This window comes from Tamandua tetradactyla, chromosome X, assembly GCF_023851605.1.
Source record: "Tamandua tetradactyla isolate mTamTet1 chromosome X, mTamTet1.pri, whole genome shotgun sequence".
In the NCBI taxonomy this organism is placed as follows: Eukaryota; Metazoa; Chordata; class Mammalia; order Pilosa; family Myrmecophagidae; genus Tamandua; species Tamandua tetradactyla.
In genome coordinates, this window is record NC_135353.1 from 137,465,004 (window position 1) to 137,492,974 (window position 27,971).

Sequence of the window (27,971 nt, forward strand, 5' to 3'; positions counted from 1 at the left end):
TATAAACTAACTTTTAGGAATCACTGGTCTAGAGAGAATTTGTTCGCTTCTGCTGAGAGATAGAGGGACCTACTCACATGGAACTATTTTAGCCTCTTGTAACATCCCTAGATGAATACAGGAGTTTCAGATTAAGCTTTTCCATTTCACAATTGTCTGAATGCTTACGAATAAATCTGCCTTTGGAATGTTATTACAGCTCACACATTGGTTTCAAATTATAGGTATGTATTGCTTTGGTTTGTTTTTGACTGAGTACTTTGGAGACCTTCCAAACTTTACACAAACCCAGCAATGCCACATATAGTTAAAAATACAGACGTAGATGTAGATGTAAATATAGATATGGATATGGATATATAGTTATGCATATACATTTATAATGTGAGATCAAGTTGTTTTATAATGTGAAGGATTTAAGGTATCTAAGTCAATACAGTATCAAAATGGAATTTGGACTATTTATAACTTCAAAATAAAAACATATTGGGCAGGCAATGGTGGCTCAGTGGCAGAGTTTTCGCCTGTGATGCTGGAGACCCGGGTTCAAGTCCCAGAGACTGCTCATGCCAAACAAACAAACAAACAAACATATTGTATCCACTATTGTGTGTGAAAGTGGCAGGTAGAATTTCAAGGTAGCTCCCAAGACTCTTGCTCCCTGGTGTGAACATTTTGCAGAATTTTCACCCCTGGAATATGAGGAGGACCTGTAATTATAAAGGGTCAGCAAGGAAGATTCAGCAAGGAAATAGGACCTCATTGCTACAAACACAAGGAAATTAATTCTGCTAATAAGTGGAGAGGTTGGAGAACAAACTCGAACTTTTGATGCATATGTAGCTCTGGTCGACACCTGGATTTCCACCCAGTAAGAACTTGAACAGAGGTTACAGTTAACTCACACCCAGACTTCTGTCCCACAGAAACTGAAATAATAAATTCATGTCGTTTTTAAGACACTAAATTTGTGGTAATGTGCCATATTGCAAAGAAAATTATTATGCTGATTTTTAAGTTTGCTTTTTTATACCTTATAGATAAACACACCAAAAAAATTTTAAAGAAAATTTCACAAGAACAATCAATACCTAACTATGAGATAAATATTTTTCATATATATATTTAAGTTCACAATTAAATATTTTAATAGTTCTTTCCAACTATGGAAATAATTAAGACATTAATCATGACTCATATAACACAAACACAAACAACCAACCACACAGAGAAAATGTGATAAACTCATATTAAGTTAATATTTACCTGAAATAGTTTTGGGGCAAAATGTTGATATTCATCACAGTTGTTACATCCAAAGGAACAGGATTGAAAAATATAAATGGAGGATCTAACGATAACTTGGGTGATTTCACCTCTCCAGTCAGACATAAAACCCGGTAACAAACTGGATTATCATTTAAACGCACAGGAATATCAGCTGTATATTTTTTAGGCAGAGCTAATGAAAAATTAAAAGTAGTATTTTAGATTAATTCACCTCCTCAAAACGTTAAATATTCCAAACATAACTAAATATTAAAATGTACTATGAAGCTACAGCTCAATGGAGCAGAATAGATCACGTAGGAACTGGCTCTAGCCTGCTGAAGAAGTTAACACATATAACGAGGTTCCCCATGTTTAGAGAGGAAGTAAGTGACCTGAAAGCAGATTTTCATTTTTATAGGAGAAGCTATATATCAGCACTTCTTTTGCTATCGTTCTTTCCCGTGCTTTAACAGGAGGTCCCAATCTAGAATTGTTTAGACTTATTTATTCCATTGGTTGTGAACCTGTTATGAGAAGGACCTTTTGATGTGGTTACTCCCGTTAAGGTGTGGCCCACCTCAATCAGGATGCATCTTAACCCTATTACTGGAGTCTTTAATAAGCAGAATGAAATTCAGACAGAGAGAAAGGAAGCAAGAAAATTAACTCAATGGAACCTGGAAGAGAAATGAGAGGCCAGAAGAGGCTGCCATGTGACTTGCAATGTGACAAGCTAAGGACCAAGGATCACTGGCAGCCAGCCCCAGAACACCAGTTTTTGGGAAGGAAGTATTTCCTTGATGACCCCTTCATTTGGACCTTCTTTTACCCTCAAAACAGTGAGCTAGTAAATTCTGATTGTTTAACCCAGTCCATTTCATGGTATTTGCTTGAGCAACTAAAGAAACTAAAACACTATCCCTTTAGTATATGCATTATAAAGATAAGGTCAGAGAAATGCCATAAGAAGTTTAGGGGACTTCTGAGAAAAGAACATGCTGAGACAAAAAGGATGTGTTGAGACACACATAATGTCTTTTCCCCCAGTTTATGAAAGGCTGCCAGGATCAACAGGCCAATTTCACCTGGTAGGAAATAACAGGAAATTCCCAATCTGGTAATTCATTATAAGAAAATACAGCTATATTGATGAGTAGGACTCAACAGAGGGTGACTGTATTACTGTCCTAGAGGACAGGTTCCATCACCATAAGTGTTCAAAGACCATTCAGACTCAAATCCCCAAGCATGTCCTCCCAAAGTGAGGAAATGGTGAACTTGTGAGAGTCCATTTAAGCTGAACTATTAGAACCCAAAGATGGGACACCAGTGTGCTCTGGTAGGGATCACCACCAAAATGAGTATCACTGAAGCACAAGACGAGAATGTGTTGGATGATAGAGTGCTATATCCAAAAGTGACATTGTGAGTCAGAAACAAAAGCAATAGACTCATTGAACTCATCAGACTCCCTAGTTCTCTATCTATTGGATGCTTTTAATCAATCAAATAAGCCCTGGAATCCTTGGAAAATGAGAGGTAACTGGAGAGGTAAAAGAGTGTTAATACATTACTGTTGTTTAAGCCAATCCATTGTATGGTATTTGCTTTAGCATCCAGGAAAACAAAATAGAATTCTTTAAAATACAAAACTAATCTGGAAATCATATCCAGTATACTTATTTAAGTATGAAATATGAACTGTTAAGGGACTGAAGCAGATACATTAAATCAGAGACAAATACTAGTATAGATTTCTCAAAAAAAAGAAAAAAGTCTGCTTAGATGTTTTTTTTCCAGCAGGTACCTGCTGTGTCTTCCCTCTAGCATACTGTAAAAAGCTAACTGTCAATGCACTCACTCCCTGAAATACATTACAAGAAAATTTCTATATTTTTATGTAGCAGGGGTTCTCAGCATGAGAATTTTCTAAACTAGTTTCACCCTGGGTGTTATTGGAGCTATTATATGAGAATTAAGAAGTTTATGCGAATAAATTTATCCTAGGAGTGTGAGAGTCTAGACACACAAATAGATACAAGAAAAATGGTGCAGATTTTTCTGAAGGGGTTGGAGATTTGGGTAGACCTGTGTGTAAGTCACTTTTACCAGTTCCAGCATTCTGGTCTTTGCATGAGTCCAAGGAAAGGAAAATAAAAGGGGGAGTGAAAAATAAAAACTATTTCACTAATATATAAGGAAGTCATGATCTGTGGCCAATATAACAGAGCCCAGCCCAAATGAAGAGAAAACATATTCACCCCACCTTAGATTAACAGTAGATACAAGGGTTGCATCTACAAGGCAAAGGAAATAGAAAGGACATCAAGGCCCTGACCATGGGGTGGGACAGAAGGTTCACATGACAGTCATATTACAAGAAAAGAAAATGGCAGAACAAAATTATAATTAGTCACAAGTGCAGACCAAAAGAAAATGGAAGATGCTATAGGATAGTCCAAAGAACAAGGCAAAGACCTGCCCCTCACCAAGTATAACTGGAAGGAATCTCAAGTAAATTAGAGATGCATATTCTTCAATTTCAGGAGGAGTATAAAAATAAAGGAGAATGGATTTCTGCTTTCTTCACTGTTTATGACCTTACCCCCAGCTCCAAGTTCCTGTGACCTTGACAATATTATATTTATAAGATTAGTAGAACCATGGCTTTAACATAAGTGTAAGGCCATGTAATGAGGTTAGGGGATGGATCAAATTTAGTGAAAAGGAGTCCTATCTAAATTGAAGGGAACCGAAATAAAACCAGTTTTGATTCCAAAAGCAAAATGGTATTGATTAGACTGTCAAGTAGAGAGCTTACTTGGACAAACATATTTGGTTCTACTACCAAAACCAAATGATTGGAACAATTTTGAATTATCGTAAGTGCACAGAAATGCCTCTTCCTCACATGCTTTTAAAAATAAAAACATATTAGAGGGAAACAAATGTTGCATTTTTTAACTTGGTAGATAAGGATCAAATACTAAAAAACCTAAAGTGAATTACAAGCATATATTAAATATACAATTAATATCCAGATTACAGTAGTGGGAATGGCAGAGTTAGAACTTCTGAAAATTCACTCATCCATAAAAGTGATACAGTGGCAAAAATTGTCATAATCAATGTTTTTAGAAATCTGGAAAATAATCAAAAGTTTGAAATTATTAGAGAAACATTTATTTATATAATAAATAATAGGATGAATATATTATTTATAGAAATGACTGAATTTTTATAAAACAGTGAACTCTGTGGAGTTTTAGCTTGTCCTATTCGGATCCTCCTTTCCCCAAATTTGCAGTCTCCTTAAAACCAACAACCTGACAACTAAGGAAACTGTGAAAGCCAGCAGTCTAGCAGCCACTGGGGTGGGGGTGGGGGGTTGGAAATAAATGGTTTGGAGATATCCAACTACACCATCTCCAAGAAATTATCCCTATATGAACTGTCTAAAGTTCCCAGGGAGAAAAAATTAACATTCTCAGGAGTTGCCTTTATTTGACCTAATTTAGAGTTCATTCACTGGGAATACCCAAGGTTGTCTGTAAAATTCTATGAGTAGGAATTGTTTAACAGCATAGATTCCTGAGGAACATACAAGAAGCTGGCCAGAACATTTAAAAAGGAAAACTGAGAAATTAAATGTCCATTAGGAGCTTTGAAATACATTCTTGGAATCTAAAGGGAAACATGCATTTACATGGATGTGCGTATGCGCAGGAAAGACCTGAGATGGCCCTAACTGCTCTTCTTTTGCTGACACTGAGGAAAAAGTGAAGGTAATAGCAGAATTGTAAATTGATGGAATGTTGAACGCATGACCCAACATAAATGCAGAATCCCTCAGTCAAATATGGGTAACTTATTATTCTAGACACTTAAGGAAATCTCTGTTTAATCTTTATGTTTAAACACTAAATTAAGAGGCTTCAATAGCCACACAGGGAAAAATACAGTCTTTACAGTATTGGTCCAGGAAATTCCCTAAACAAATGTCATCATCAAAAGCAGCAGCAGCAACAACAAACACTCAGGGGAGGAGATCTAATTTCCAGAGCCACCTTATTATATCATTCAAAATGTCCTATTGAAAAAAAAAGAGACACACAAGGAAATAAGAAGTTATGGCCCATACACAGGAAAAAAAAGTAGAAATACCTTTTTCTGAGAAAGCTGAGACATTGGACATACTAACCAAAGACTTTCAATCAGCTATTATAAATAAATCCAAAGAACTAAAGGAAAACATGTCTAAAGAATTATAGGAAAGTATAGGAATCATATCTTGACATGTAAGAAATATAATTAAAGAGATGGGAATTTAAAAAATAATAACCAAATAGACATTCTGGAGTCAAAAGGTACTATAAACAAAATGAAAAATTCACTAGAGGGGTTCAAAAGCAGGTTTGAACTGGCCGAACAAAAAATCAACAAACATGAATAAAGGTCAATGGAGGTTATCCAATCAGAGTACCAGAAAGAAAAGGGAATGAAGGAAAATGAACAGAGCCTCAGAGACCTATAGGACACCATTAGGCCTACCAACACATGCAAAATGGGAATCCTGAGAGGAGGGAGCGAAAGATGGGACCTAAAGACTATTGGAAAACATAGTGGCTGAAAACATCCAAAATTCAATGAAAATTTAAACAAACTGCAAGTAGGATAAACTCAAAGAGACCCACACCTAGATATATCATAGTCAAACTGTGAAAAGCCATGGAAAATAGAGAATCTTGAAAGCAGCATGGAATTCTCAATAAGATGGATAGTTGACTTTGCATCAAAAACTGTGGAGGCCAGAAGGCAGTGGGAAAGTATATTCAAAGTATCAAAAGAAAAGGACTGTCAAGCCAGAATTCCATGGCCAACTAAATTATACTTCAAAACTAAAGAACAAAGTAAAACATTCCCAGATTTAAAAAAAGAAAAACAGAAAATTTGTCACTATCAGATTTTCCCTATAGTAAAGAGTATCCTCCACAGCAAGCAAACTCACTACCCTCCCCCTCTCTACGTGGGACATGACTCCCAGCGGTGTGGACCTTCCTGGCAACGTGGGACAGAAATCCTAGAATGAGCTGAGACTCAGCATCAAGGGATTGAGAAAATCTTCTCAACCAAAAGGGAGAAGAGCAAAATGAGACAAAATAAAGTGTCAGTGGCTGAGAGATTCCAAACAGAGTTGAGAGGTTGTCCTGGAGGTTATTCTTATGCATTAAATAGATATCACCTTGTTAATCAAGATGTAATGGAAAGACTGGAGGGAACTGCCTGAAAATGTGGAGCTGTGCTCTCGTGGCCTTGTTTCTTGAAGATAATTGTATGATGACATGGCTCTCGCAGTGTGACTGTGTGGTTGCGAGGCTCCTTTTGTCTACCTTATCGATGGACAAGAAAAACATATGTGTTAGAAATAAATAAAGAGTAGGGGGAGCAAATGTTAAAATAATTTTTGTAAATTGAAATGCTGGTGATTGGTGAAGGGGAGGAGTAAGGGGTATGGTATGTATGAATTTTTTTCTGTCTTTTTTTATTGTTTTTTCTGAATTGATGCAGATGTTTGAAGAAATGATCATGATGATGAATATACAACTATGTGATGATAGTGTGAGTTATTGATTATATAACGAGAATGGAATGATCATGATAAGAATGTTTGTGTTTGTATGTGGTTATGTATCAAAAATAAAAAAATAAATTAATTAAAAAAGTAGGGGTATGGTATGCATGAATTTTTTTCTGTTCTCTTTTTATTTCTTTTTCTGAATTGATGCAAATATTCTAAGAAATGATCATGTTGCTGAATATGCAACTATGTGATGATATTGTGAATTACTGATTATGTAGGTAGAATGGAATGATCATATGTTAAGAATGTTTGCGCTTCTTCGTTGTCACAGTTTTTTAAAAACAATTAAAAATCAATAAAAAAAAATAAAGGATGCCCTTAAGATGAATGAAAGAACACTAGCTCATTACGTGAATCTCACAAAACAATAAAGAGCACTGGTAGAGGTAACTACATAAATAATTATAAAAGACAGCATGCAAGTATTACATTTATACATCTATCGAACTTTAAAGAAAGTATTATAAAGCTGTGTTGATGGAATTATGTTATATAAAAATGTAATTTGTATGAAAGTAACAGTACACAGGTGATGGGATGGAAAAGGATTATACTGAAGCAAAGGGCTTTTTAATATACTATTGAAATGAAATTACTATTTGTCCAAAAGCATTTTAAAGATAAGATGATTGTTAGATCCTCTGGAGTAGTCACCAAGAAAACAGCTCAAAATATATACTGAAAGAAATAACAAGGAAATGTAAATGGTAAACTAAAAGACCTTTATTTAATTTAAAAAATAATAGGATTGGAGGGATAGATGAACAAAGGAAAAAAGAAAATGCATAGGAAAAGGCAGATGTAAATCCTATCTTATCAATGAGTAATCAGTAAATGAAAAAAGTTAAAAAAACACAAATAAAAAGGCTAACATAGGCAAAATGGATTAAAAAAAGACCCAGTTCTACGCCATATACAAATTCAGTGACGCAATTCAATTGAAAGTAAAAGGATGGGAAAAATATATACTATGTAAACAGTAACTAAAAGAGAGCTGGTATTAGTATAGCTATGCTAATATCTGACAAAATTCTTAAGACAAAAATATTACTAGAATCAAAGAAGGACACTATTCATTGGTAGATGAGAGAATTCACACCCGATCTACTAGAATCAAAAAGTCTGGTAACAACTGTTGGCAAGTATGTGGAGAAAATGGAACCATCATATATTGCTGATATGAATATAAAATGGTTCAACCAGTTTGTAAAACAGTCTCGCAGTTCCTCAAACTTTTAAATATACAGTTATCATATGGCCCTGGAATTTCATTTCTAGCTATATATCCAAGAGAAATGAAAACATACGTCTACCCAGAAACATCTTCAAGAATGTTCATGGCAGCATCAATTGGCAAAAGGTGAAAAACAATCCAAATGTCCTTCAGAAGATGACTGGATAAACAAAATGTGGTATATTCATAAAATGGAATATTATTTGGCCATAAAAATGAGTAGAGTACTGATAAAAACCACAACAGGATTAAACTTAAAAAATTACGCTAAGTGAAAGAAGCCACATACTAGCCACATGCTAATCACAAAAGACCACATACTATTTTATTTTACTCATAAGAAAGTCCAGAATAGGGGAATCTATACACATAGAAAGCAGACTAGTTGTTGATTAAATCTTGGGGTGGGACGTGGCCTAGAAATCGGGTTTCTTTTTGAGGTGATGGAAATGTTCTAAAATCGAATGTAGTGACAATTGCACATATCTGTGAATATACTAAGAACTGCTGAATTGTATACTTTAAATGGTGAATTGAATGTTGTTTCAGTTTTTCAATGCTGCTGGAATGCAATATACCAGATATTGGTTGGTTTTTACAAAGGAGACCTATGGAGGTTACAAATTTAAAGCTCTAAGGCCATGAAAATGTCCAAATTTAGGCACCAACAAGATGATACCTTCATTCAGAAAAGGCTGACCAAGTCTGAGGTTTCTCTGTCACTTGGAAAGGCACATGGTGATATCTGCTGTCCTTCTCTCCCGCCTTCTGGTTTCAAATGTATCTCTCATCTCCTGTGGGTCCTTCTGGCAGCTCCTGGAGCATTATCCTTCTGCATCTCCAAACATCTATGTCTTTCCCAAAATGTCCCTCTCTTAAGGGACTCCAGTAACCAGATTAAGACCAATTTTGAATGGGTAGGGTCACATCTCCATGGAAACAACTTAATCAAAAGGTCCCACCCAAAAATAGGTCTGCCCTCACAATATTGAACTAAAAGAACATGGATTTTCTGGAGTACATCATAGTTTCAAACCAGCACACATAGAAGGTGAGTCATTTCTTCATAAGGTTGTTTCCAAAAAACCACCAGATCAGCAATGGCCAGATAGATCAAAAGACATGCTAGCCAGTTTCCCCTAAAGAGAATAATCCAAGAGTGGCTGTGATGCCTTTTATCACCTAGCCTTGGAAATCACACAGCATCATATCCACAATATCCCTTGAGTATAACATGGATATAGAATATCACCCCTATTCCATGTGGAAGGGGGCTATACATGGGCATGAATACCAGGAAATGAGGATCATCGGGAACAGTTTTTGAAAATGGTTACCACAAAATTCTAGTAAGAAACTTCTTAAAACTCTTTTCAGATCACATAACAAATGATCTCAACGTTTTTAGAAATGCTAGAAAAAAATAATGGCTAATTGAAAACTTAACAGCAAATATAGGAAAAAAAGTACTTACTTGGAGAGAAATTTATGGAAACGGTGCATTCTTCATTTGGTTGCAGTGTCCCAGTCAGTTCACTAAACTTGAATGTGCCATCTTTGAAAACTTTGGTAGCACCACTAAGGTCTAAAGTCCAATGCACTTCTTGTTTAGAAATATTATGTAATACAAGCTTCTGCTCACACAAAAATAAAAGAAGTAATTTCAAAATACATATATCATGCAATAAAAAATTCAGTTTGTATTACCATAGCAACTTGTTGGGCCTAACTACTAATCAAAATCATTAAAAGTGGTAATCATAGACCAAACGTTCTAGAGATGATTTTAAGGAAACAAAGAGAAATGCAAATGTGCATTAACAACCATAAAAATGCATAGAGGATAGAGACTGAGGTAAATACTTGAAAATATCAAAATACCTATTCTACCTAGTGAGGATGAAGAGGAACAGGAATGCTCATTAATTAAGGGTGAGAATGCAAAATGGTACCACCACTTTGGAAGGTAGTTTGGAATCTTCTTATAATATTAGACATATACATACTTCATAAGCCAGCAATTATAGAGTGGTCTCCGAAATTGGTGCCACAAAAAATAATTTACTTCAATTCTTTCTAAAGCATGTTTTATTTAAATAATTATGACAAAAAGGAGTTAATTTTACTTCTAAATCTATAGTTACTTAAGCATCTATTTACATCATATTATTTACATAATTTCATGACCTCATCTGCACATTCTAAAGAAAATAACATCTTTTAATACAGATCATAGGCAAGAAATCATACCAGCTGTCTGAAGGCCTCATTTTTGTCATTTTAAAATGAGGAAATGGCATAACATCTCTAAAATCTTATCCACCCCCCCATATCTTACAATTCTAAGAAATGAACTGATACAGTCAGACATAGAGAAGCATTGTTTGGCATATTTAGTATTTGTATTATTTTTCTTTATAATTTTTATCACACTGATACATATGTACAGCCTATACAATTAAATAGTTCAAAGAGGCTTATAATGAAAACAAAAATAGTTGTCCCATTCAACTCTTTCTTATCAAAAATTATGCTTTCCAAAAGCAAGCAATTTTACCCAATTCTGGCTTGGTCTTTTCTGGTAGTTATGAAGTTATTCTATACGCAAATCTAGCAAAACTAGAATTAGTTTTCTATTACTGCCAAAACAAATTATCATAAACTTGGTGGCTTAAAACAGCACAAATATATTAAGTTATAGCTCTGTTGGCTAAATATATCAATAGACTAAGGTATTGGCAGAAACTGCATTCTTTTTTGGAGCCTTTGAAGCTCTACAGAAGAATCTATTTCATTGCCATTCCCAGTTTCTAGAGGCCAGCTGCATTTCATGACTTCATCTATCTTTAAAGTCAGAAACATTACATCTCTCTGACATTTCTTCCATTAACTTATCTCCCTCTGATGACAGTTATGACATGTTCTATGCCTTATGTGATAGATTGGGCACATCTAGATAATCCAGGATAATCTCCCCTTCTCAAGGTTCTTAACCTTGATCATATAGGCAAAGTCTCTTTGTGACATAAGGTTACATAGTCATAAGTTCCAAGAATTGGGACAGGAACATCTTTGGGAGCCATCATTCTGACAACTGCATGGCTATTTCATGATTTATCAACTTTAGATATTATTTCTTGACTAAGAAAGATGAGGATCTAGATCATTTGAACTACCCATACTCATTTTCACACTTCCTGATTTTGGATATTTATATTATTTTGATTTTTCAGGCAGCTCATGTATTATATGTACAATGTGTATGTAAAGGTTAAGTTGATAGAAGATTTGGGAGTGACAGAGTAAAGGGTACTGTCTAAATTTTACAGAAAAAGAACTAGAGATATAAGTGCATTATTTAAAGTTACCAGGTGACTAATGGAAAAATCAAATAATATGATGTATCCTGCTGGGAATTCCTTTCTTGGATATCTTGACTAATTCCAGTAATTTCTGTATTTCACTCTTTCTTCTTTCTGAGTTTTCCTCTATTTTTCTGGAGATATTCTCCTGTAACTTCTTCAGAAGTGTGAGCAGAACATGATTTTTCTGAATTCTTGTACATTTCTATGTAACTTTATTTTATATAAAGATATATATCTCTATATAATTTTATTTTATATAAAGTTATATATAGGACCTATATATAGGATCAATCATCTGCAAATAGTGAAAGCTTTATTTCTTACTTTCCAGTTTGGATGCCTTTTATTTCATTTTCTTGTCCAATTGCTCTGGCTAAATATTGTAGCACAAGATTGAGTAACAGTGGTGAAGTAAGAAATCTTGTCTCATTCCTGATCTTAAAAGGAAAGCTTTCAATCTTTCACCATTGAGTACAATGTTAGCTGTGGGTTTTTCATATATGCCCTTCATCATGTGGAAGGAGTTTCTCTCTTTTCCTATCTTTCTTTAGAAGTCTTTTTATCAATAAAGGATGTCAGATTTTGTCAAATGCCTTTTATGTATCAACTGAGAAACTCATGTGGTTTTTCCCCTGTGATTTATTAGAGTGCTGCATTATATTAATTGATTTTCTTGTTTGAACCACCTTTGCGTACCTGGGATAAAATCCACTTGATCAGAGGGTGCAAGGCTAGTTCAGTGATAGAATTCTTGCCTGCCATGTGGGAGTCCAGTCCATGCACTTCAAAAAAAAAAAAAAAAAAACACCAAGCAAAAAGCAAACAAAACAAAAATTCAACAAGTGGTGCTATGATAACAAGATATTCACATGAAAAAATAATGAAATGTGACCCTGCTATACAGCATACAAAAATAAATAAATAATAAAAAAATAAATAAAGAAATCCACTTGATCTTGGGGTATAATTCTTTCAATTTGATGTTGGATTCAAATTTCAAATATTCTGTTGAGGATTTTCACATATATATGTTCATTAGAGTAATTAGTCTCTAATTTTCTTTTCCTGTAGTATCTTTTTCTGGATTTGGTATTTAGGGTGATGTTGGCTTCATAGCATAATTAGGTAGTCATCCTTCTTCAATTTTTTGGAAGAGTCTGAGCAGGATTGGTATTAATTCCTCTTCAAATTGATAGAATTCATCTGTGAGCCATCTGGTCCTCAACTTCTCTTTGATTTTTTTTTTTTTTTTTACATCTCATTCAATCTCTTTATTTGTAATGGGTCTGTTGAGGTCTTCTATTTCTTCTAAATTCAGTGGAAGCTGTTTGTGTGCTTATAGGAATTTGTCCATTTCATCTAAGTTGTCTAATTTGTTTGCATACAGTTGTTCATGCTGTTTCATATGATTTTTTTTCATTTTTCCTGGGTCAGTGGCAATGTATCCCTCTCATTTCTAATTTGAGTTCTTTACAACTCCACACTTTTTTTTCCGTCAATCTAGCTAAGAGTTTGTCAATCTTATTGATTCTCTCAAAGAACAGACTTAGTTTTCTTAATTCTCTCTATTGTGTTTTTGTTTGTTTGTTTGGGGTTTTTTTGCATGGGCAGGCACTGGGAAGTGAACCCAGGTTTCTGGCATGGCAGGCAAGAACTTTGCCTGCTGAGCCACCGTGGCCCACCCTTTACTGTTTTTGATACTTAATTTTATTTATTTATGCTATTTATTATGTATCATTATTATTTCTTTCCTTCCATTTATTTTGTGATTTGCTTACTAGTCCTTTTCTACTTCCTCCAGGTGTGTGGATAAATCTTTGATTTTAGCTCATTTTTCTATTTTAATACAAAGTGATTATAGGACTATAAATTTCCCTCCAAGCACTGCCTTCACTGCATCCTATAGGTTTTGATATGTCGCGTTCTTGTTTTTATTCATCTCCAAATATTTATTGATTTCTCTTGTAATTTCTTCTCTGACTCATTGATTGCTTAAGGGTGTGTCTTTAACCTTTGTATGTGTGAACATTCCAGTGCCCCACTTGTTATTAACAGCTTCCTTCTATTGTGGTCAGAGAAAATGCCTTCTGCAACTTCAATCTTTTTACATTTATTGAGATTTGTTTTGTGACCCAACATGTGGTCTATCCTGGAGAATGACCCATGAGCCTTTGAGAAGAAAAATGAATATCCTGGTTTTTTGGGGTACAATGTTCTGTATATGTCTGTTAGGTCTAATTCATTTATCAAGTTATCTATTTCCTTATTGACCTTCTGTGTTGATGGTCTATCTATTGATTAAAGTGGCATACTGATGTCTCAAACTATTATTGTATACTGTATCCCTTCAGTTTTGCCAGTCTTTCTCTCATGTATTCTGGTTGGATATCTAAATCTTTACGATTGTTATTTCTTCTTGGTGGTTTGCCCCTTTTATTAATATGTAGTGTCATTCTTTGTCTCATATAACAGTTTTGCATTTAAAGTCTGTTTGGTTTGATATTAGCACCTCTTTTTTTGTTACTGGAATACCTTATTCCCGCCTTCTCTTTCAACCTGTTTGTGTCCTTGGGTCTAAGGTGTGCCTCTTGTAGACAGTATATACACGGATTATACTTTTTTATCCATTTGGCTAATTTATATCTTTGATTGGGCAGTTTAATCCATTAACAATCAATTTATTACTATAAAGGTAGATATTGCTTCAAGCACTTTATCCTTTGGTTTTTATAATGTCATATCTTATATTTCTTTCTCTTTTTGCCCTTTAGTTACCCTCACTGGTAATCTTCATTTCTGCCCTGTCTTCCATGCCTCTCTCTCTCCTGTCTTATCCTTTCAGCCTACAGAAATCCCTGTAGTATATCTTGTAGGGTTGGTCTATTGTTGACAGACTCTCTCTGTTCTTGTTTATCTGTGAATATTTTAAACTCCTCCTCATTTTTGAAGGTCAGTTTTGCCAGATAAAGAATTCTTCACTGGAAATTTTTCTCTTTCACTAACTTAAACATATCATATCACTGCCTTCTTACTTCCAAGGTTTCTAATGAGAAATCAACACTTAATCTTATTGCACTTCTCATATGTAATGAATCACTTTTATCTTGCTGCCTTTAGAATTTGCTATTTTTCCTTGGCATTTGACATTCTGATTAGTATGTGTCTCGGTTCAGGCCTGTTAGGATTTATTCTGTTTGGAGTACATTGTGCTTCTTGGATATTCATATTTATGCTTTTCTTAATAGTTGGGAAATTTTCAATCATTATTTCTTCAAATATTCTTTCTGCAACTTTCCTCTTTTCTTCTCATTCTGTGATACCCATGATGTATATGTTTTGCACTTCATGCTGTCATTCAATTCCCTGAATCCCTGCTCAATTTTTCCGTTCTTTTCTCTAAGCATTCTTCTTATCTGCCTGTGAAATTTCGATTGTTCTACCTTCTAATTTGCTGGCTTTTTCTGTCTGTTAAAATCTGCTATGGCATGCCTCATGTATTCTCAATCTCTTCAATTGTGTCTTTCATTCCCATGAATTCAATTTCTTTTAATACTTTAAAATTTTTCTTTATGCTCACCCAGTGTCTTCTTAATATCCTTTCGCTTTGCCATATTTTCCTTCATCAATATGAATTAAATTAGGAGATTTGTTTTAAACTACTTTGACTGGTTGTTTCAAATTCTGTCTCCCTTCTGAAACTTTAATTTGTTCCTTTGATTTGGCCATATTTTTCAGCTTCTTAGTATGGCTTGTAAGTTTTTGCTGGTGTCTAGGCCTCTGATTATCTTTATGCATTTATTCCAAAGGGCAGTTTCTCTCTCTCACCTAGGGTTTTACTTTTGATTGGCATGTATAAAGGCTCTCCTTTGCCAATTGGTTCAACTTATTCTAGACCTTTTTCCTGTATTTTACTGATCATACTTTTTCAGCTCTTCTTCATAGGATTCTTGCCCTTAGTATGCAGTACAATTTTTAAGATTGCACTGTTGTTCAATTGTTTCACCCCTAGTGTAAAGCTTCTTTTTCTCTGTTCATTCTCCAGAATCCTGGTCTGTTCTGTTTGTTTTTATTTTGCCTCTATAGTTTTTGCTTTCTTTGTTTTGTTGCTTTCCTTTAATTGTTTCTAGTTACAGGTAAAGGCAGCTGGAGGGTAAATTCTGGAATGAAGGTCACCTCACAGTGGACTTTCCCAAGTCAGTATTTTCCAGCCAAAACAGGGCCAGGGATCCATGAAGGGGGCACAGATCAGTTCCAAAGAGCCCTGGAGAGAGGATGAGGGAAGATGCCCCAAATTCTTTTTGACAGTTCCCCAAAGCTGTGCTTTCCTGGCCAGTCTACCAGATGGTGATGGTCAACAAACTTTTCCCCCACAGTCTACTGTCTGAGTGGACTCAGTCAGGGTGGGGATGAAACCATGGCCATGCAGTCCCTGTCCAGGGTGGGCTAAAACAGTGGCTTAAAGCTATAATCAGCCATTGCAATTTGCTGAACAAAAGCATTGATTAGTACTTGGCTACATCCTCACTGTTCATAGGGAAGAGGGCATCCATCTTCTTCTCCATCCATAGCTGCCAGCTAGCCAAGAACCAGCCCAAAGGTTTTTTGCCTCGAGAAGGGGGATGAATGCTGGCAGATGCTAGTGAGTACCTTTCTCACAGTTCTTTACCGCATTATCTCAGCCTCTTAATCTTGCTCTTCCCTGGATGCTGTAGAATGCTCCTCTGACTTCTGGAAGCCTCAGAACAATTGTTTCAGTTTCTGCCTGTCCATTAACTATTTTTGGAGGAAGGTTGGGTACTGTAGCTCCCTATCCACCATCTTCCCCAGAACATACCCATATCACTTATCATTCCACTCATCTTGACTGTCTCTTCTTTTTGTTCTAAGCTATGGAGGATATAACTGCTTTACCTTCCAGAAACATTTTTTATATAGCAAAAACAATATTTATTTAGAATGAGAATTAAAATGACAGCAATATACTACAACCTTGAAAATTAATTATTTATTTGAGTTATCTTTAGATAATTTAGCAGAAATGCTTATGTAGAAATCCTTCTGGATTTCATTATGACTCCATTCCCAACAACCCAAACTCACAGGGTTCTGTGCAAATTAGGAGGAAAGGGTGCTTTTTACTGTACATATAAAAAAATTGACAGTTTTTTTTTCCTTTCAAGTTCAAACCATTGTCCCACTATATTCCACGTACCACTGTCTTTACTGGGAAGTCAGCTGTAATTCTTATCATTGTCCCTCTATAAAAAAAAGTGACATTTTTTCTCTGTTTGCTTTTAAGTTTAGATTTTTTGTTTGTTTGTTTTTTGGTTTTTGGCAGGGGAAGGCTCCAGGAATTGAACCTTGGTCTCCGGCATGGCCAGCGAGAATTCTGCCACTGAGCCACCATTGCACCACTCTGCTTTTAGTTATAATCTTTGTCACTAAGGTTTAGCAATTTGATATTCACGTTCCTTGATGGGGATTTATTTGTTTTTATCCTGCATGGAGCTTATTCAGCTACTAGGTGCTGTGGGTAGATGTTTACATCAAATGTGGGAAATTTTCAGGCTTTATTTCTTTATTTTTCCCCAAATCTTTCTCTCCTTTCCTTCCAAGACTCCAATTACACACATATTAAGCAACCTGAAATTATTCCACAAGTCACAAATGTTCTCACCATTTTTAACCAAAATTTCTTTTCTCTGCTCCATCTTGAAAGAATTCTATTAATCTGTATTCAAGTACAGTGATATTTTCTTCTTCAGTGAACAATATGGTGTTATGTATATACAACCCAATTTTCATTTCAGATATTGTCTTTTTCAATCCTTAAATTTCCATTTGGTTCTTCTTCTTTTTTTTTTTTAACAAAGCTGAGCACTGGATTCCTTTTATTTTCTTTGAGAAATGGTTGTGTCTTTTAGAGACCAATGTTCATTTTGCCTAAAGCTTAGGCATTTCACTGAGTACACAAGGATTATATGTTTAGCTTTTATACTTCATAAAGAGTTTCATGATAATGTATAATGACTTTGTTTAAAATAGTGTATTAAGCATTATTAAATCTTTTAAATTTGTGTTGGATGAGAATTCATGGGCAAGGAAAATGACTGTGCTTAAAAGTATTTTTTCTTGGCTTTTGTTTCTAGTTTTAACTCTCTTACCATGGATTTTCGAGAATATGCTACACCCTTAGTTTCTTAGTCTACAACTGAGTTTACATTGATGAGAGATTATAGGAAATGATTTTGCATCTTATATATTATTTAAGTTATAAACTGTTCTAGTTTGCTAGCTATCAGAATGCAATATACCAGGAACAAACAACTTTTAAAGGGGGGAATTGAATGAGTTGCTAGTGTATAGTTCCAAGGCCGAGAAAATGTTCCAGTTAAAACAAGTCTATAGAAATGTCTAATCACTGGCATCCAGGGAAAGATACCTTGATTCAAGAAGGCTGATGAAGTTCAGGGTTTCTCTCTCAAGTGAGAAGCCACACAGTGAATACAGTCAGGGTTTCTCTCTTGGCTGGAAGGGCACATGGCAAACATGGCATTATCTGCTAGCTTCTTCCCCTGGCTTCCTGTTTTGTGAAGCGCCCCAGGAGGTGTTTTCCTTCTTCATCTCCAAAGCACTGGCTGGTGGACTCTCTGCTTCATGGTGCTGCAGCATTCTCTGGTCTCTCTGAATCTTTCATTCTCCAAAATGTTTCCTCTTTTATAGGACTCCAGAAACTTATCAAGATTCACCCAAATTGGTGGAGACATGTCATCACCTAATCCATCTTAACAGCCACTCTTGATTAAATCACATCTCCAGGTAGATGATCTGATTACAGTTTCAAATATACAGTATTGAATAGGGATTATTCTGCCTTTATGAAATGGGATTTAGATTAATACATGTCTTTTCTAGGGGACATACATCCTTTCAAACCAGCACATAAACATACCTGTCATTTGTGTTCAGTTAATCTGCAAATGCACGTATTTTTATTAACTTCTTTAACAAGATTCAAGGGATGATTAAATAGAGTTTATTATTTTGTGGTTATGCCTTCTGTGCTATAATTTAGAATTAAAATTATTTCTTGAGGGTAGTAAAAGCCTTAATTTCCTATAATTTCAGTGTTGTTGATTTGAGATTAGCCTCTTAGAGATAAAGATATGTTATAACCTATGTTATATAGATTTTTATATATTTATGTATCTATCACACTTATAGGTAGATTCTCTAAAAGTTGGCAAAATTCTTGTTCTATTTAGCACAAATTTAACCACTTAAAGAGAAATTAATCATTGCTTAATTTGTCAAACTGCTCTGACAAATACCATATGATGGGATTTGTAAATATCATATGGGGATATATTGGCTTGCATTTTTGAGGCTAGGGGAAGCTCAAAATTGAGGCTTCAGAAGGGCATACTTTCTCTAAAAATTTTGTAACATTTGGGTGCTGCTTGCAATGATCTTTGAGGTGATTTGACTTGTATCTCTACCTTGCATCACATGGCAATATCATTCCTTCCTCTCCTTATTTTTCAGGCTCCATTCCAAGTTCCATTCCAGTTTCTGTTTTTTCCCTCTTCCAGGTACTTGCTGGCTTATAGCTTCTCTCTGTGGCCTTCTCTGACCCTAGCTTCCAGTTTCTTCTCTTTATAAACCTTGCAGTAATCCATATTAAATTCAACTCTGCGTCAGTTGACCACACATTAACTAAAATAACATCTTCAAGAGATTCTACTTACAATGGGTTCATATCCAAAGGGATGCAAATTAAGGCTAAAAACGTGTATAAATTGGGGTACAAAACTCATTCTACCACAAAGGGAGTAGTCTGAACCACACATGCTTCAGAATATTCAGTGCAATAAGCTAAAAGTCATGATAACAAAAAACAGTTAAAATGCATCATTTCTCTTCACATACCTGAGTTTTTTTTACTTTTTTATCAGGATCGAAATCATGTAAAGGAATTTCAAACACAAACTCAGTACCGGATAATCTCAAAGGTGCCTGCAAAACTAAAAGAGGAATGTAAATATACAGGTAAAATATTAATAATATAAGTTCATAGATACTTAGCATATTTTTCAACATAAAACAGTAAAATAAGATGTTTGTATATATTTTCATATTCCCAAAGAGAAAATAAAATTCTTTTTAAATCATTTCTAGACCATCTTGGTTTATCCCACCTACAATATTCCAAATTTGTGGAGCTTTTCCTCAGTAATTAATTGTAATTAAAGCAGGAATAGTACCCTTGAAATAATAATATAATTTAAAATATACTGAATATTGAGTTGAGAAAAAAAGTAAACATAGTTAAGTATATCTCCACACATGATATTCTAAAACTAATGTTCTGTCTACAGTATTTTAGTTTGGCTAACCCAGAAGTACAGAAGTGAACAGAAATATAGAAGGAAAATTGACAGAAAGAAAGGGAAAATACATAGGTGGCATGTCGGGTAAAATTTCTGTATGAAACGATAAAGTAATAAGGGTTTTATACGGAGGATTAATATCGGGGTATCTCTGAAAAGACATACTGCATTGGAGCAGATATTATTTCATGCTGGAAAAACTTAATCTGAAACTTCTGAGATATATGCAATTCCTAACGAAATGCGAGAGTCACACAATCTTCTAAGAATGGAAGAAATACATAGAAATAAGCAATTTTGATCCCTAAATAATCATATATGTTATATGCACTTTAAATTTATCACTGGAATAATGGATGCTTCATCAAGGGGTGAGTGAACATGGAGTAGGAGGAAGGTTCAGATGGCGTTTGTCATTATGCAACCTCCTACACACATCATAATAGAAATCCCAGAAAAGAACTCTAGAAATGTTAAAGTCCTAAGGCACCTAGAAGTCCCAAAAATGTTAGAATACATGTTCGGAAAGTGAAACAAAATGATCTTCCCATTGGAAAATCAGAAATTGGAAAATGAACAGTGAAAAGAGCAAGTTGGTTCTATCTTTAAAAGCAAAGCTTTATTTGTGCATATTACTTCACCATTTAGAGAGTCCAATTTCATTTAAACCAAGAAGTTATATTCTACCTAAGACAGAATATTGGAGAATCATTTCCTGGAGAAACTGAATAGCACTCGCATTCGTGGACAACATTTGGGAGCCCTCCCCTAATAAATACGTCCATTAGACCCTTGATTGCAAGACAGTGAAATAATAATGATAATAATAGATGCTGAAGCTAGTTTTGAAACTCACTCATAAATAAATACATCAAAAGAGACAAATAAAATCACTAGATAATTAAGGATTTTCCCCAAAATGAAAGAGAAAGAAAGGAAATAAAAGAATTCAAGCAAAAAGTAGAGAGAGTGCACTCAACCAAATTAAATTTCAAAGAAATTAAAATACAGTTAGAGAAAAAAAGTTTTACTTTGATGATAAAAAAAATAGAAGGCCATAAGAAATAGTTAGAAAACAATAAAAAAAATCTAGGTTGTAGATTGCCATATATATATATATATTTTTTTAAGCAAATAAAGGGTGACATCATCAACATGGCAACATAAGACATCCCATGGAAAAATCTCCCATCAGAAACAACTAATAAAAGAACAAATTCCACTCGTTTAGAATTCTGGAGGATTACAGAGACTGGAGAAAGAATCCATAAATGTTGAATCAAACAAAAAGAAAAATAACTTCTAAAATAAGTCTGGAATTTCGGTTCCAGACCCACCACTCTATACCACTCCATGCAACTCTGCAGCATGGAAGTCATGCAGAGACAGCATGGCCTGGCTCCTAACAGATGCTGACTGTAGAGCAGTAAATTAAAACCCCAGGCACACCAATACATACCAGAGTAATTTATGCAGTGAATAATGAAGTATTTGCAAAGTCTCTTTGGGGGACTGGGGAGAAAGGATGAAATATTCAACTTCTTCATTTGGACAATTTCTGACAGTGGGGACAACTAAATCAATAGGCTGAGCCCTCAATCTTGGGGTTTGCCTCTATGAAACATATTCCTGCAAAGGATAGTCTAAACCTACTTAAAATTATGCCTAAGAGTCACCCCCAGAGAACCTCTTTTGTTGCTCAGATGTGTCCTCTCTCTCTAAGCCAGCTAAGCAGGTGAACTCAATGCCTTCCCCACCCCCTAAGTGAGGTGTGACTCCCAGGGATTTGCTGGAACCTGGCGTCATGGGACTGAGAAATCCTTCTTGACCAAAAGGGGGAAGAGAGGAATAAGACAAAATAAAGTGTCAGTGGCTAAGATATTTCAGAGTTGAGAAGTTAACCTGGAGGTTATTCATATGCACTGTATAGATATCACTTTTTAGTCTATGGTGTATTCGAGTAGATGGAGGGAAGTTCCTGAAACTGTTGAGCTGTGTTCCAATAGCCTTGATTCTTGAAGACAATTGTATAAAGATATAACTTTCACAATGTGACTGTGTGATTGTGAAAACCTTGTATTTTATGCTCTTTTTATCCACAGTATGGACAAATGAGTAAAAAATATGGATAAAAAGTTGATAATAGGGGGAATAAGGGGCAAAATAAATTGGGTATGTTGAAATACTAGTGGTTAATGAGAGGGAAGGGTAAGGGGTATGGGATATATGAGCTTTTTCTTTTAAATTTCTTTTTCGGGAGTGATGCAAATATTCTTAAAATGATCATGGTGATGAATACACAACTATGTGATGATGTGAACGATTGATTGTACACCATATGTGGACTGTATGTGTATGAATATTTGTCAATAAAAATATTTTTTCAAAAAAAGGGTCATAGCAGGGTTTGCACATAGGGAGAATAATAAAGGAACAAAACGAAAAACCCAGGCACAAGGACAGAAGTCCCCAGACACCCAAGGCAGAACAGAAATCACTGAGTCATGCTGCATGTTGCACACAAAAGGACACCAATGGGGAAGAAAAGAGTGAGACTCTCACAGAACTGTTGGGAAAAAAGGGAGCACACTCTAGTTTTTGTTGGTTAGAACACATAAACGCAAAAGAGGAATTGTTGGGATTGACCCCATCTGGCTCCCCAGGGTGGGATAACATAAAGGAGAAGAAATTGGATGCAGAAAAGCATCACAGAAAAAAATTGGGGTGGGGGGATGAAACTGCTGTATGAAAGGATAGGTCCCAGAGCTGACAAGTGTAAGGAAAAGGAGGCAATGAGGAAGGGAGAGAATTTAAACAAATCATAGGAACAGGGGAGAAAATCCTGCACAAAATCAAGCAGAAAAGACCCAGATTTCCAGATAAGGAACAGAGGAAAGTGGAACGATTGCACAAAAATTTTAATATTAAAAACTGTACCACATACCCAGGTCAAGTATCAGATGAAGAAGATCTGAGAATATCTGTACAGAATACTCTAAAGGTCCAGAATACTGCAGACAAAGCATCAAAGAAGAGCTTTAACACAAAGTCAGTCAAGAATAAAACCCTAGAAAGTAGGGAGAAAATGATCTCCAGGGTTCACACATTGTCATGGTCAGGTTCATGTGTCAACTTGGCCAGGTGGTTGTATGCAGTTGTCTGTTCAGGCAAGCACTGGCCTGTTTGTTGCTATGAGGACATTTCATGGACTTAAATCATGACCACGTTGGCAGCATCCACAGCTGATTGCATTTGCATTTGTATTTGCAATCAGCTAAGGGGAGTGTTTTCTGCAATGAGTGATGTTTAATCTAGTTACTGGAAGGCTTTTATAGAGGACTCAGGATAGATAATCACTCTTCCTGCTTCAGCCAGCCAGCCTCTCCTGAGAGTTCGTTAAAGACCTTCATTGGAGCTGCCAGCTTGTGGTCTGCCCTCCAGATCTTGGACTCTTACATTCCCACCGTTGCCTAGCCAGTATCTCTTGAGAGTTCGTTGAGGACATTCATTGGAGTTGCCAGCTTGTGGCCTGCCCTACAGACCTTAGACTCGACATCCCCACAGTTATGTGAGACACTTTTACAATTTTATATTTACAGATATATCCTGCTGATTCTGTTCCTCTAGAGAACCCTAGCTAATACTCACATCAAGATAATCAGAAGCACAGACATTGGCAAAAATTACAAGCCAAACTAAGAAACAGGAAGATATAGATTAGTCAAGGGAAGCAATTAAAACTTTAGAAGAGAAAGAATTTAGAACTAATTAAAGAAGTTCAAAAAATATCCAAAATAGATTTAAGGAGATGAAGGAAAATATGGATAAAAAGCTAAGGATATTAAGAAGAAAATGTGTGAAAATAAAGAAAAATTTGAAAAAATAAGAAGAAATATAACAGAATTATGGGAATGAAAAGCGCAATAATAGAGATTTGAAAATACACCAGAGACACACAAAAGTATATTTGAGCAGGCAGAAGAAAGAATCACAAAACTAGAAGATAGAACAATCACAATCATACAGCAAGACGAACAGATATAGAAAAGAATGGAAAAAAATGAGCAGTGTCTCAGGGATGTGAGTGACAGCATGAAACACACAAACATAAGTGTTATGAGTATCCCAGAAGGAGAAAACAAGGGAAAAGGGACAGAAAGTATGTTTGAGGAAATAATGACCTAAAATTTTCCAACTCTCATGAAATACAAAAATATGAATGTCCAAGAAGTGCAACATACTCTAAACGTAATAAATCCTAATAAGACCTACTTCAAGACACATACTAATCAGAATGTCAAATGTCAAAGATAAAGAGAAAATTCTGAAAGCAGAAAGAGGAAAATGATCTTCCATACATACAGCAACATCAAAAAGTTCCAATTTTGTATCAGAGACCATAGAGATGAGAAAGGGCACTGGTATGATATATTTAAGGTACTCAAAAGAGAAAAACCGCAACCCAAAATCTGGCGAAACTGCCCTTCAGAAATGAAAGAGAGGTTACAATATTCATAGATAAACAGAAACTGACAGTTTGTCAGCATGAGACCCAGTCTACAGTATTTACTAAAGGGAGTTATTCAGGTTAAAAGAAAAAGACAGGAGAGTAAGGCTTGGAATAGAGTGAAGAAATGAAGATCTTTTGTAAGGGTAGCTAAAAGGGTAAATACAAAAACTGTATCGTCAATAAACAACTGCACTCTTTAATTCTTATAAGAGGCAAAGCACAAGTGAATATGAAAAAGGCATATTTCCTGACAACGGATATGAAATATAAAGAGGTAAAGTGGGACAAAAACAACATAAAGAGGGGAACCACAGGGATATGGGAGCAGAGAATGTGTATGCTATTGAAGCCAAGTTGATATCTTTTCAAATTAGTGCATTCTAGATACAGGTTGTGCAATATAAACTGCAGGGTAGCCACACAAAAAAAAGTATTTTAAAAATACGCAGAAATAGAAATGAGAAAGGCATTGGTCAGAAACATCACAAAAGATCATTTTAACAGAAAAGGAACTTGTAATAAAGGAAAAGAGCATGTACAAATGGCAAAAAAGCACATGAAAGATGCTCAATATCACTAGCTATTCAGGAAATGCAAGTGAAAACCACAATGAGATAAAATTTTGCACCCACTAGAAAGGCTACTATTAAAAAAAAACAAACAGAAAGTTACAAGGGTTGTAGAGGTTGTGGAGAAATGTGAATATTTATTCATTGCTGCTGGCAATGTAAAATGGTACAGCTGCTGTGGAAGACAGTATGGCAGTTCCTTGGACAGCTAAGTACAGAATTCCCATATGACCCAACACTCCCTCCACCACATATATACCCAACAGAATTGAAAGCAGAATTGAAAGGAACTCGAACAGATATTTCAACACAGACGTTTATAGTGCTATAATTCACAAAGTGCCATTATTCATCATTGCCAAAAGATGAAAGCAATCCAAGTGTCCATCCACTAATGAATGAATACACAAAATGTGGCATATAAATGCAATGGAATATTATTAGGCCATAAAAAGGAATGAAGTTCTGATACATGCAATAACATGGATGAAACCCAAAGACATGCTGAATGAAATAAGCCAGATACAAAAGGACAAATATCTTATGATCTTACTAATATGAAATAATTTTAACAAGAAAACTCATAGAGTTAGAATCTAGGATATAGGTTACCTAAGGCAAGGTTGGGATTAGAAAATGGAGATTTAATGCTTAAGTTTTACACAATTTCTATTCAGGTTGATGGTAAAGTTTTGAAAATGGATGGTGTTAATGGTGCACAATATTGTGGTTGTAATTAACAGCACCGGATTATGTATTTGAATGTGGTTAAAAGGGGAAAGTTCAGATCATACATATGTTACTAGAAGAAAAATTAAAAGATAAAATATAGGACTCTGTAATAATGAACCCTATAATAAATGATGGACAATAGTATATAGTATAATCATGAAAATGTTCTTTCATGAATTATAACATAAGTACCATATGAATGCAAGATATTTAATAATAGCGTCATATAGGTGAAAAAATATACCTAGCGTAAACTATGTACTACAGTTAACAATTTAAGTGACACACAAAAGAAGCATATTATAATTTTATTTTCTAATATTTCTAAAACTTTAACTGCTTAAGTTCATATTTTTTGCTATGTACATCAAAAGTGATGTTTTATATTACATACCAGCAGCTTGAACATAACACGGAAGAATAAGAGGTGCTGTCTTTGGAAATAATGAACTTGACAAATCCGATTGAATGCGAAGTTTTGAAGCCACCAAGAAATTAACTCGAACTTGAAGGCTGAACTCCTGAGCTGCCACCTGAGGGAGAAAAACAAAGTACAACAGGCCTATGGCATTTTTCACTATTAGAACTAAGCAATAATAATTTAGCAATATTACTATTTAAAATATTATTTTAAAAACTGTTTTCAAAGAGAAAAATGTCTGGTAACATTGAAACTACATTGTTTTCAAAAATAGATTTGGTTTATTTGTTATGAGTCCAGAATTAATTCTAAAAAATGAAAAGAATTAAGATTAATTAATTTAAAAACTAATTCCTATTAACTCAAAATAGAACAAAGATCTAGCTAACAACTGTTAAACTACAGAATTTCTAGTAGAAAATGTAGGGGAAAATTGTGTGATCCTGGGTTAAGCAAAGATGTCTCGGATGCCCTACCTTAAGCATCTTCTATAAAAGAAAAAAAGAATTATTAATTTGGATTTTACCCAAAATAAAGCCTTTGCTCTGTGGTACTTCTAAAAGAATAAAAAGAATAAAATCCCAAGCCACAGACACAGTTCTGGTGAAAAAGTTGTATCCAAAATTCTTAAAAACACTTGCATCTCAATACAAAGCAAACTACCTAATAATAAAATTAGTAAAATATTTGTAAAGTCACTTCAGAAAAGAATAAATACAAATGACACACTAGCACATGAAAAGATGCTCAACATCATCAGACATTAGGTAAATGCAAACTGAAAACGCAATTTAATACCACATCAGACCTATCACAATGGCTTAAACAAAAACAGCAGTATCAAATCCTGGCAAAGATGAAGATGTGAGCACCTAATACATTTATACACTGCTGGTAGGAATGAAAAATTTTATAGCTTTTCTGAAAAAGTCTGTGGGTTTCTTAGAAAGTTAAATATATACTTAACATAGGGCCCAGCAAAGTTGATTTACCCAAGAGAAATGAATCGTACAAAAAACGTATGCAAATGTTTATACCTTATTCATAACTGCCAAAATCTAGAAACAATCCAATTACTTCCAACTGGTGAATGGATTAAAAAATTTGGTAAGTACATATGATAAAACACTACTCAACAATGAAAAGCAATAAACTATTTTTACTTGCAATAGTATGCATGAATCTCAAATGCATTATGCTAAGAGAGAGAAACTAAACTGGAAAGGCTGCATACCTTTTTATTTTACTTACATGACATTCTGGAAAAAGCAAAATGACAGGTCAGTGTTTGACAGGAATGGAGGTAGGGGAGAGGATGTCTACAAATAGGCATTAAAAAAACTGGGGGGCGGGTGTTGGTTTAAAGCTATATATACCCCAGAAAAAAGCATATTCTTAAATCCAATCCATTCCTGCTGATGTAAATCCATTGTAAGTAGCATCTTTTGATGAGGCTACTTCAGATAAGGTGTAACCCATCTCATTTAGGATGGGACTTAATCCTATTTGTGGAGTCCTTTACAAATGGAATAAATAGAGAGAGAGAAAAAGAAGGCCAGGGGAGCAAAAACCTGAAATAAATGGAACCCAGAAAAGCAGAGCCCAGAAAATGCCACTATGTTCCTTGCTACATAGCAAAGGAGGCAAGGATCACTTGCAACCAGCCTTCAGGAAGAAAGCATCGCTTTGATGATGCCTTGATTTGGACATTTGTCAAAGTCAGCCATGATGGCAAAATGTGTTCTCACATCCTGATACTTGCCAATATCATCTGAACCTTCTCTCATTGAAGAAAGGTAGTCTGTTATTTTATTCATATACATCCTTCTTATGTGCA

General features: G+C 35.0%; 1 protein-coding gene across 2 annotated transcripts in view; it reads right to left on the minus strand.

Annotated features, from left to right (window-relative positions):
• CFAP47 (cilia and flagella associated protein 47) overlaps window positions 1-27,971 on the minus strand; it is a 429,253-nt gene that overhangs the window by 307,788 nt on the left and 93,494 nt on the right. For both annotated transcript variants that reach the window (XM_077144877.1, XM_077144876.1), the window contains exons 22-25: window positions 26,108-26,246; window positions 19,442-19,536; window positions 9,622-9,781; window positions 1,267-1,462 (exon numbers count right to left, since the gene is read on the minus strand). In XM_077144877.1, coding sequence (XP_077000992.1) covers window positions 1,267-1,462; window positions 9,622-9,781; window positions 19,442-19,536; window positions 26,108-26,246 — 590 coding nt within the window. The remainder of the gene's footprint in view (window positions 1-1,266; window positions 1,463-9,621; window positions 9,782-19,441; window positions 19,537-26,107; window positions 26,247-27,971) is intronic.